Source organism: Bison bison, unplaced genomic scaffold (assembly GCF_000754665.1).
Source record: "Bison bison bison isolate TAMUID 2011002044 unplaced genomic scaffold, Bison_UMD1.0 scf7180017864042, whole genome shotgun sequence".
NCBI lineage: Eukaryota > Metazoa > Chordata > Mammalia > Artiodactyla > Bovidae > Bison > Bison bison.
Window position 1 is genome coordinate 1,146,475 of NW_011494614.1, and position 12,099 is coordinate 1,158,573.

The window sequence follows — 12,099 nt, forward strand, 5'->3', positions numbered from 1 at the left end:
AGAATTGATGCTTTTGAACTGTGGTGTTGGAGAAGACTCTTGAGAGTCCCATGGACTGCAAGGAGATCCAACCATTCTAAAGGAGATCAGTCCTGGGTGTTCTTTGAAAGGAATGATGCTAAAGCTGAAACTCCAGTATTTTGGCCACCTCGTGTGAAGAGTTGACTCATTGGAAAAAACTCCGATGCTGGGAGGGATTGGGGTCAGGAGGAGAAGGGGACGACAGAGGATAAGATGGTTGGATGGCATCACCGACTTGATGGACGTGGGTTTGGGTGAACTCTGGGAGTTGGTGATGGACAGGGAGACCTGGTGTACTGCAATTCATGGGGTCGCAAAGAGTCGGACATGACTGAGCGACTGAACTGAACTGACACATTTTATGAACACTGTTGTTAATTTCCAGGAGAAGGTTTTTAGAGCAATTCTCCCTTGCCCTTGCTATGTGAATCTTTGTTTTTTGGTCAAGTGGTTAAGAAAAGTTCTAATAACTATTTCTTGACTACAGGCTGCCTCCTTAGCTTCCATTCTCCAGAAAGGGTTTGTTGCTTTTAGAATGTCACAGGATAGAAGTCATGGTAAGGACAAGACAGAATTGAGGGGTTACAGGTAGACTGTGGGCTGTCAGAGCCTGTGGGGATCCAGGAAGTGGTCTTTTGACCAAAGGAGGTGAAGAGCTGCTTCTGAGAAGTGAGGGAGCGGAGTTAGGCTCGGGGAAAGATGCACGCAACTGGGTTTTGGTGTGGGGAGGGTGTTTGGGGCTCTCAGTCTGAGTGCATAGAGTGTGTGTGTGCAGGGTCTGTGTGAGGAAAAGGCTGAGACCAAATCTCGGAGCCATCTGGTGCATCTTGGATGCTTTAGTTAGTAAGCGGTGGAGAGCTGAGGAGAGTTGTGTGAGGAGAGGTCAGTTCAGTAGTAGCAGGTGATTCTGCGGGCGTTGGAGTATGTTGGGCTGGATTGAGGGGAAAAGTGGAAGACAAGATCCAGTTTGGGGGTCTCACAGTCTTTTTAGGTGAGAGGCAATGAGGATCTGGAGTTGGCCCAGAAGAGATGGGCAGTTGGGAACAACCGTAGAGGTGAAATCGCGGAGGAGTGGGCCTGGCGGGAAGCAGACTATGGTCTTAGTTCTGGGATGGGAAGTCTGAGGAGAGACTCTGGTTTAGCAGGTAGAAAGACAGATTTGGTTTATTGACTTACTGTGTTTTTAGTGCTACCTCATTATCTGATACAGCATAATTTACTTTTTATTTTATCCCTTTTCATTTTGCTACCACAAAAGAAGAGCAGGTAACTTCCTTTTATTAGTTAAAACTAACACCATGGAAGGTGACTGGCGAAATAATACAAACTCAGGCCTGGTTCCATCAGCTGCAGCCCTTGCACCTGCCTTTTAACGGAACCCATACCCACAACTGTGGACATTCAAGTTTGCTGCTGCTTCTGCTAAGTTGCTTCTGTCGTGTCCGACTCTGTGAGACCCCGTAGATGGCAGCCCACCAGGCTCCCCCGTCCCTGGGATTCTCCAGGCAAGAAAACTGGAATGGGTTGCCATTTCCTTCTCCAATGCATGAAAGTGAAAAGTGAAAGTGAACTTGCTCAGTCTTGGCTGACTCTTAGGGACCCCATGGACTGCAGCCCACTAGGCTCCTCCATCCATGGGATTTTCCAGGCAAGAGTACTGGAGTGGGTTGCCATTGCCTTCTCTGACATTCAAGTCTGTCAGCCAGCAAATCTCTTACGTGGCACAAGCCATATAAGACTAGTTTATATGGCACTAGCCATATATGACTTAGTTTTTTAGTGGGGTCACATACAAATGATAAAACCTTTCCACGTTAGCGTCACATAAAAGATTAATCTAGGGATTCTGGAAAACACCCTTAAACTAAGCTTTGTTTCCACTTAAGTTGATAGGAAATTTCTGCCATTATTTCTCTATTCTGTCCTTTGTCCTGTTGCTACTACCCATGTGTTTTGAATATGGAGAAAAAATAAACTTTATTAGTACAGAAAATATCCATGACATCAAGAGATGTCATACAATTATAAAAATACAAATTATAAACATAACAGACCATCTACCCAGAATGACATGGGATTTCCTTTGGGTAACAGCACTGAGGGTTTGTGTATTGGGGTAGGAAAGATCTGATACTCTGTGGTTTTCAACAGTAAAAGCTGCTACTTCCTTTTGGTCACCTCTTCTCTGCAAGATTTCAGTGACATATGGATCATCACTTTATGGCAGGACATCCTCCTGATAGCTTATGGTAAACTGTGTCAGATTTGTGATCTCTGAAGAGGATTTAACTTTGGGACCAGGGACCAGACTTGATCAGTCAAGAGCTTTTGTATAGCAGAGTTTTATTAGAGTATAAAATGGGACAGAGAAAGCTTCTGACATAGACATCAGAAGGGGGACGGAGAGTGCCCGCCCTTGCTAATTTTAGCAAGCTGTTTTATGTCGGTTAGAAAGCTATCAATCAATTAAGAGAAACACTTCAAGGCTGACTAAGTGTCACCTGGCCCCTCTCCCACAATATGCATTTTTGAGATAGGATGGCACAGGTGTGTCGTCCCCCAGCCATAAAACAATTGGTATGAATAGTGGTTTGTTGAGCTGTTATCAGCCAAAAGTTCATTTTAGGTGGAACCAGTTTGAAGAAAGGTAGATTCCAAAGCAAATACATAGTTTCATTAACATGACTTAAGAAAAACATTTCCATAAGAAAAAAGCATTGGTTAGCTCAAGTTTTGAGAAAAGTTAAGTTCAGGTGGAACCAGGTATCGTCATGGCAACACAGAATTTTAAGAGGAAAAAAATCCGACACTTGTAGTTAAATGTCTGACTCTTGCAGCCTATTTCCTCTATTTGAAGACCCCTGGCCTTCCTGCCTGTTAAGCTCTCACTCCTGAAAGAAGTAGTTTAACAAAACGTAGTTTGTGTTTGCCATAAGCCAGTTTTCAAAATGCTTCATTTCATAACACTGCTTGTACGAAGGGAGAACACGATGGCACCCCACTCCAGAATCTTGCCTGGAAAATCCCATGGACGGAGGAGCCTGGTGGGCTGCAGTCCATGGGGTCACTGAGGGTCGGACCTGACTGAGCGACTTCACTTTCACTTTTCACTTCCATGCATTGGAGAAGGAAATGGCAACCCACTCCAGTGTTCTTGCCTGGAGAATCCCAGGGATGGGGGAGCCTGGTGGGCTGCCGTCTATGGGGTCGCACAGAGTTGGACACGACGGAAGCAACTTAGCAGCAGCAGCAGCTTGTATGAAGTGATTAAATGTTGTATTCTTTTAGCTGCAGCAAATACGTATTACAAGTCTTGTTTATAAACTAGAACATATTACACAAAATAATTTAAAAACTAGTACTGATCTCAGAAGTTTCTGGATTAATCCACTTTTGCTGTTGCTCTATTGTTCTGTTTTGTTTTAACTGTAGCCATGGACCTTTAAGTTTCTTTCTTAAAAAATGTTCATTGCTTTTATTTACCTAACTTTTCAATATTTGAATAAACTCCTTATGATCTGACTTCTAACTCTGATAAATTTCTTACAGAAATTCCTCTCATTAAAGTCTTAAATGATCTTCAAAAGTTAAATCCAAAGATTTGTTTGTAATCTTAATCTGAATTTTTTCCTTCAGTTTTTAAATTGAAGGACCACCTTGATATGTCTGGTTTCCATCTGTCACCAATGAAAGTGAAAAGTGAAGGTGAAGTTGCACAGTCATGTCCAGCTCTTTGCAACCCCATGGACTGTAGCCTACCAGGCTCCTCTGTCCATGGAATTTCCCAGGCAAGAGTACTGGAGTAGGTTGCCATTTCCTTCTCCAAGTGATCTTCCTGACCCAGGGATGGAACCTAGGTCTCCTACGTTGCAGCCGATTCTTTACCAGCTGAGCCACAAGGGAAGCCCATATTATTGATTAATTTCTCTGTTGTACATTACATTCACATCCCATGATTTATTTACCATATAACTGGAAGTTTGTTGCTTCTTTGATCCCTCACTTGTTTCACTAATTCCTCCCCTCTGACTACCACCAGTTTGTTCTTGGTATATATGTCTGTCTGTATGTGTGTATGTGTGTGTGTATCTCACATCTTCTTTATGCATTCATCTGTTGATGGGCCCTTAAGTTGCTTCCATGTCTTGACTATTGCAAATGATGCTGAAGTGAGCATAGGGATGCACGTATCTTTTAGAATAAGTGTTTTTTTTTTTTTTTTTCTTTAGGGAAAAATACTGAGAAGTATAATTGTTGATAGTTCTATTTTTAATTTTTTTGAGGCACTTCCATACTGTTTTCCATAGTGGCATTACCCATTTACGTTACCACTGATAGTGCGTGAAAGTTCCTGGCCTTTTTGCTTTGTTGTTTATTTCCTTTGCTGAACAAAAGTTTTTTAGTTTGATGCAGTTTGTTTGCTTTTGTTTCCCTTGCCTGAAACATATCCAGAAAAATTGCTACAACCATTGCCAAAGAGTGTACTGCCTGTGTTTTCTTCTAGAAGTTTTATGCCTTCAAATCTTGGATTTCAGTGTTTTATCCATTTGAGTTTATTTTTGTATATGGTGTTAGAAAACAGTCCAGTTTCTTTCTTCTGCACATAGCTGCCCAGTTTTCTCAACACCATTGATTGAAGAGGCTGTCTTTTCTCCATTGTATATTCTTGCCTCCTTTTTGTAGATTAATTGATTGTGTACGTATGGGTTCATTTTTGGGCCCTTTATCTAGTCCATTGATCTATATGTCTTTGTTTGTGCCAGTACCATCCTGTTTTGGTTACTATAGCTTTGTAGTATAGTTTGAAATCAGGGAGTGTGATACCTCCAACTTTGGTCTCCTTTCTCAAGCTTATCTTGGCTTTTCAGAGGCCTTTGTATTTTCATATAAACTTTAAAATTATTTGTTCTAGTTCTGTAAACAATGCCATTGATATTTTAATAGGGATTGCATTGAACCTGTAGATTGCCTTAGGTAGTATGGTCATGTTAGCAGTGTTAATTCTTCCAGTTTGTGAGTACCATATATCTTTGCATTGGTTTGTGTTTCTTCAGTGTCTTACACTTTTCCAAGTATAGATCTTTTACTTTACAAGATATGTTCTGATATGCAGTAGCTGTTATTCAACTCTTGCTTCACCTATCCTTATTTGCATTGCATATTGTTTCCTGAAAAATACTGCCTTTCATATTTCCAATTTGCTTAGCCACAGTGGTTACAGAGGCATTACTTGGTGGTTTCTATCTTCTTGTATACTTTCAGTTTCTCCTATGGTGCTGCAGTAGGGGCATGTTAAACATCAGTATGTAATAATTTGCCCTGAACAATGGAAACTGAATAAAAACAAGCTACTTTCTTTTGCAAATATATTTAGCTAGACAAATGCTATAGCAAGCTTAGTTTTGCTGGGCATGCCTATGATAGAATTGTGATTTGTTCTTTTTGGAAGAGAGTGTTTGACCCAGAGTTGGGAGCAGAGAGTGGAAGGTGGATACAGAGTGTGAAGACCTTCCCAGATCTTCCTCAGTTTAAAATGCGCCCTTTCACTTTTGTCTAAAATTTGATGAGGTCCTAGAACATAGAAATACTTATTTTGAAAAGTCAGTGGCAAATAGGATTTCAAAAGTACTCTATATAACTCTTACCTGGGTATTCCTATGCCTTCTTTCTGTGTCTTTTATTAGCATGTGTGATCGAGTGTACTAAGGAAACCACCCATGTCTTGACTGAGGAAATCTGGTACTGTTTTTTAATAATATCTTGTCTATTAAGGGAAAAATTGACACTATGAAAAATATTTTTTATTAGTACATATATGATAGAGCTTGAAAAAAATATATAAACATACGAAAATGTTTGAGAAGAACATTTGAAAGTTGGGCTAAATATCTTCAGTCAAGTTAATAGCAAGGAAAGAATTTAGCTTTGATAACTCACAAAGCCAGCAGCCATATCCTATATCTGCACATATGAAATTTGTTTTTCATAAAATGTGATATGTTAATTTTCATTTCATGTGTAATTTATCACTCATAAATTTTAGATTTTCTTTTTTATAAAGTCCAGTTACTTTCTACGAAAACTCTTTCTTTCTACTCTTAGAGAATAATGTATGTTGCCAGCCTGGGGGGTATTTGTGTGCATATGCCTTTCCCCCAGTCAGCCTTTATATATATTTTTTCCATACCATTGAGCAGAGGAAGTTGCTCGCAACCCATGACACTACCTAGATTGTCTCTGTAGAGTTCACTTAAACATATTCTAAGACCAGAATCCCAGGCTCATTAAGTGGCTTAGCTAATCTTCATATAAAGAATTTAAAAGTTACCTTATCCTCAAAATGCTATCAGAGAAAATTACACTTTTTGCTGCAGTGTACAGAATTTACATCTGCTTGCCTTTGAAATGTGATGAAATAAATCAGTTGGGGATTTCTTAAGTAATTTTCTCAGTGTCTGCTTACCCAGGTTCTTCAAATCAGAGAAAACTTGACTTTTTCACTACAAACTGGCCTATAAGTCCATATCAACTCTGCTTGCTTTTACGTTGGTCTTTAATGACCTTGTTGAAAAAAATTGTATAAATTAATTCTTGTTTTTAGAAGACACACCTGTGAATTGTCTTTATTGCTTCCTATGTATTTGCTGTTTAAAGTTCTGTATGAACTGACCAGACTACTGATTATACTTTTAAACCTTCTATTTTGATGGGATAAGATTAAATAATGTATTATTTTTTCTTTGATGTTACAAAATATGCATGGAAACTTACCTGTTACCTTTATTATTCCACTAAGAATAGTAATGCCTAGAGATGATACTATTGTGGACACGTGTATTCATTTTGTTTTGTTATAGAATTGAAGATTACAGTATGCATGCATGAACTTTATTTGAAAGGAGGTGGGAATTCACAAAGTATCTGTGCTTTCTTGTATTATATTTTCCCTTTTGATTTTGGAAGTTTCTGAGTCATGCTGAGTTTTTAATTGGATATGCAATTTCTTACACAAGACCTCTCTAAATGGCTGGCATAGAAAGAAATAAATAATGGGGTCCAGGCATACGTTTGCAGCTGACAGTAGCAGAGAGAATTCTTTCACATAGAACAGGATTTGTTTTGACTGGCAGCTGTAATGAGCTTCTGTTTGGCTCTGTGTGTAGGGGATTCTGGCAATGTGGTAAGGTACAAAGCAGATAAAAAACACGAACATAATGCTGAATATATTACGGCTAGATTTCTTCTTGACTGATACAGAATTCTTACTGGACTTGAAGTGGGACTTAAAGATCTTCTTTGTGATAGCAGTGTAGAAGATGATTAAGGAAAGAAACACAATCCAGAAGATGCCCACAAAGATGTAGCTGGAGGCTTTGTGCCACTTGAGGCCCAGGTCACTCTTCAGGTCCATACATTTCACGCGTGTGGCCTCTGTGACATTCCGATTGGTCAGGATCATGTTGGGAAGGGCGATGAGCAGTGTGAGGCTCCACACCAGCACCGACAGGAGTTTGCTGTAGCTTATGGACTGGATGAAAGAAGTCAAGAGAGGCTTCACGATTTTGTAATATCTGTCAAAGCCAATGAGCCCGAAGAACACGATGCTGACGTACATGTTGATGTAGAAGAGCACGGCCGAGACCCTGCACACAAAGACTTTGACCTGCCAGAGGCCCAGGCCCAAGTCCCCCAGGATCTTGAAAGGAAAAGTCAGGCTCATCAGGAAGTCGGCAATGACAATATTCTTGAGATAGACGATGAAACTCTTGGAGCTGGGCACGTAGAAGAACACCCACCCTGACATGCCATTGAGCAGGATGCCGGCCACAAAGACCACGAAGTACAGCATGGGGATGATCTGCTTGGTGATGAGGGCGTTGGAGGGGCAGGACCCCTCCGCAGGTGGGACGCTGGTGGCATTCATGGTCTGGTAACTTCTGAAGGTGTGGCCTGCAAGGAGATATGAAAGAGTCACTCAGAGGGCACTCACGACCTCTGAGTTGTTTGCTGAGAAATAAAAGCAGAGGGCAATAGATATAACCAAGTAAGTAAGTAAGTGTTAGTTGCTCAGTGTGCCCAACTCTTTGCGACCCCATGGACTGTGGCCACCAGGCTCCTCTGTCCATGAGATTTTCCAGGCAAGGATAGGATATAATAAACCCCAGCAAGATATAAACAAGCCCAGCAAATTCTGGAGGCTAAGTTTGTGCTGTATTCATTAGGTACCTGTCCCTTCCTCCCTTTCACCTTCTCTTCCTTCCTTTAGAAAAGGGAAGAATCGAGTAGACAGGTAACAGGAAAGGAACATTAGGGAAGCAGCAGGAGAGCCTGAGAACTGAGGTAATCATGGAGACCAGCATTTCCCTGAAATGATAGTGCTTCCTGTAAAACTCCAGAGTTCTGGGAGTACTGATTTAAATGTAGCCTCTGAGGTAATAAAGCTATAAAAACAGCATCTGTTTCATAGTAGGTTTAAGAGCTGTTGTTACAGACCCTACTTTTGAGAAAGCCCACCCTATGTATATTTTAGACGTAGGACCATGTCTTACAAGCATACACGGCCACATGTAATTGTATTTTTGGTATAGGATTATGGGTACCTTTCAAAATTGAGATATTCTGTGTCTTTTCCCATTTAGAAGCTGATTTGAAATACTTTTATAAATTAGTAAACACAAAAATGATAGAAGTACCTTAAACATTCTGAGAAATGTTCCCCAAAGTACATTCTAGTCTGTATTGTCCAATATGGTAGACACTAGCCATGCGTGGCTATAGAGGACTTGAAATGGGGCCAATCCAGATTGAAATATGATGTAAAATGCACAATGAATTTTGCAGACTTAGTATGAGAAAATTATGTAAAATATCTCAGTATTTTTAATATTTATTACATGTTGAGATAATATTTTAGAAATACACCTTTCAATAAAATATATTATTAATCATAATTTCACTTAATTTTACTTATATTAAAGAATAAGGCTACTAGAAAATTTAAAATTACATATATAGCTCTCATCATACTTTCATTGAGCAACACTGTCCTGGGTGTTACCCAGAACCTTCTTTTGTTAGGGAATCTTGTGTAGTCTTCACAGATGTTGGACATAATGATTTATGGCACAAGGAAGATGAGGAGTGAGGAGTTTTTTGAAAGGTTGTTTGATGTATCAAAGAAAATGTCTGCTGCCCATCTTATCTGTAATGGCAACATCCTGTTTAACCCTTCATTCTTGTCCTCAGGATAAAGTTCTTTAACTCTTAAACCCTGAGCTACCAGAAGTCCCCTTCTTGGTCTGATCCGGCTAATTCTACCTCCAGCAACAGGCTCCTGCTGTTCTGAATCCTCCTACCTTGTAGGCTCCATGATTTCTCTCACCTTGAATCTTTGCACAAACTTTCCTTTGTGTGGAAGACTCTTCCACTACCTTCCTGGTTGGCTAACTTCTCATCATCCTTTGCTAAAGAAAGCTGTGACTTTCTTGAGGACACTTTGCCACCATGAGCCTTGGTTGGGGTGGATTGAGTGTGAGGCCCCTTGTGTGTGAGCTCATAGTTCTGTGTCTTTCTTCTATCACAGCACTTGTCTCTGTAGGTGTTTGCTTTTTGTTTCCTCTACTACTATAAGCTTCTTCAGGGTAAAAGGGATCATGTCTTTTTCTTTTTTTTTTTTTTAACCATTGTATTCCTAGCATTACATTTAGGACATTAGATATTTAAAATATTTGTGAAATAAATGAATATACAGTCTTGGAATACAAGACATGAATCCCTCTTAAGAAATTTACATCTAGTCAGGGATCATGGGAAAGAAAGATTGTGGAGGACACTGGGTTCCTTGAGGATACAGAATGTATCTTGTTCATCTTTATTTTTTTGGTGCCACGTATGGTGCTTGCAAAGTGAGTGAAGGGTTAGGTCAGTAAATTTAAGCAAGTGTGAGAAGATGAAATTTGGAAATGTAGAATATGAAATTCAGTCATATTGCAAATAAAAATCATACTTGCAAGCTTTGTGTGCTGCTTCTCACAAAAGAATATCTTGCTTCTGTGTACTCTTCCTATGAGCATATGACAAAACTAGAAATATTTCTAGCCATTTGATTTTGCCAGTCCTTGGACTTCCTTTGGAGGGAAATCTAATGCCCTGTTCACTTGGATCTGATCATAATGGATTTGTAGTTGACCTGCTTCTTTGTAGTCTTCTATGGCCTGTTTTATATTTAGATGGTAAGTGAAGGGTCTATGTTTCCTATTGTAAACTGCTTACTGTAGCAGAGTCTGTATCTAGGAAATAATTGGTATTGTCCACTGAAACTAAGATGCAACTTAGTCTAAGAGCAGTTTGACAGAGCTTAAGAGACTGCCCCCAGGGGTCGCAGTGCTGGGGACACTGCCCCTCAGTCAGTGTGCTGTGGGGGTCATGTTGTGTATTCACTAATTGTTGGATTCATTGCAGTTTAAAATATACAATTTTTTAAAAAGCAGATCTCGTGCTTAATTGGTCAGTCATGTCCAACTCTTTGTGACCCCATGGACTGCAGCCTGCCAAGCTCCTCTGTCCATGGGAATTCTCCAGGCAAAAATACTGGAGTGGGTAGCCTGTCCCTTCTCCAGGGGATCTTCCCTATGATCTTCCCTACCCAGGAATCAAACTGGGGTTCCTATATTCCAAGCAGATTCTTTACCAGCTGAGCTACCAGGGAAGCCCTAGTACATTGTAGAGAGAAATATTAAATATTTAATATGTATTTACATGCTGAAGAATTTCCAGAAATTATTTAATGAGTGCCAACTTTTTCTTTATAGAATAATTATAGAAGCCAATATATAGAGGAAAACAATAGAATAGGAAAGACTAGAGATCTCTTGAAGATAATTAGAGATACCAAGGGAACATTTCATGCAAAGATGGGCTCAATAAAGGACAGAAATGGTATGGACCTAACAGAAACAGAAGATATTAAGAAGAGGTGGCAAGAATACAGAGAACTATTCAAAAAAGATCTTCACGACCCAGATAATCACAATGGTGTGATCCCTCACCTAGAGCCAGATATCCTGGAATGTGATGTCAAGTGGGCCTTAGAAAGTATCACTATGAACAAAGCTAGTTGAGGTGATGGAATTCCAATTGAGCTATTTCAAGTCCTAAAAGATGATGCTGTGAAAGTGGTGCACTCAGTGTGCCAGCAAATTTGGAAAACTCAGCAGCGGCCTCAGGACTGGCAAAATCAGTTTTCATTCCAATCCCAAAGAAAGGCAATGCCAAAGAATGCTCAGACTACCGCACAATTGCACTCATCTCACATGCTAGTAAAGTAATGCTCAAAATTCTCCAAGCCAGGCTTCAGCAATACGTGAACCTTGAACTTCCAGATGTTCAAGCTGGTTTTAGAAAAGGCAGAGGGACCAGAGATCAACTTGCCAACATCTGCTGGATCATGGAAAAAGCAAGAGAGTTCCAGAAAAACATCTATTTCTGCTTTATTGAGTATGCCAAAGCCTTTGACTGTGTGGATCACAATAAACTGGGAAAATTCTGAAAGAGTTGGGAATACCAGACCACCTGACCTGCCTCTTGAGAAACCTGTATGCAGGTCAGGAAGCAACAGTTAGAACTGGACATGGAACAACAGACTGGTTCCAAATAGAAAAAGGAGTATGTCAAGACTGTATATTGTCATCCTGCTTATTTAACTGCTATACAGAGTACATCATGAGAAATGCTGGGCTGGATGAAGCACAAGCTGGGATCAAGATTGCTGGGAGAAATTATCAATAACCTCAGATATGCAGATGACACGACCCTAATGGCAGAAAGTGAAGAAGAACTAAAGAGCCTCTTGATGAAAGTGAAAGAGGAGAGTGAAAAAGTTAGCTTAAAGCTCAACATTCAGAAAACTAAGATTACGGCATCTGGTCCCATCACTTCATGGCAAATAGATGGGGAGACAGTGGAAACAGTGGCTGACGCTGTTTTTTTTTTACGCTCCAAAATCACTGCAGATGGTGATTGCAGCCATGAAATTAAAAGATGCTTACTCCTTGGAAGGAAAGTTATGACCAACCTAGA

The 12,099-nt window shown here is 40.1% G+C and overlaps 2 protein-coding genes across 17 annotated transcripts in view; one reads left to right on the forward strand and one right to left on the reverse strand.

Moving 5' to 3' along the window:
* The window catches only part of MED12L (mediator complex subunit 12-like), a 368,195-nt gene that overhangs the window by 131,872 nt on the left and 224,224 nt on the right, over positions 1–12,099 (forward strand). The gene's annotated exons all lie outside the window — the stretch shown is intronic.
* P2RY14 (purinergic receptor P2Y, G-protein coupled, 14) overlaps positions 3,864–12,099 on the reverse strand; it is a 68,615-nt gene continuing 60,379 nt past the window's right edge. For all 9 annotated transcript variants that reach the window (XM_010835375.1, XM_010835371.1, XM_010835372.1 and 6 more), the window contains one exon: positions 3,864–7,971. In XM_010835375.1, coding sequence (XP_010833677.1) covers positions 6,932–7,945 — 1,014 coding nt within the window. In that variant the 5' untranslated portion in view covers positions 7,946–7,971 and the 3' untranslated portion in view covers positions 3,864–6,931. The remainder of the gene's footprint in view (positions 7,972–12,099) is intronic.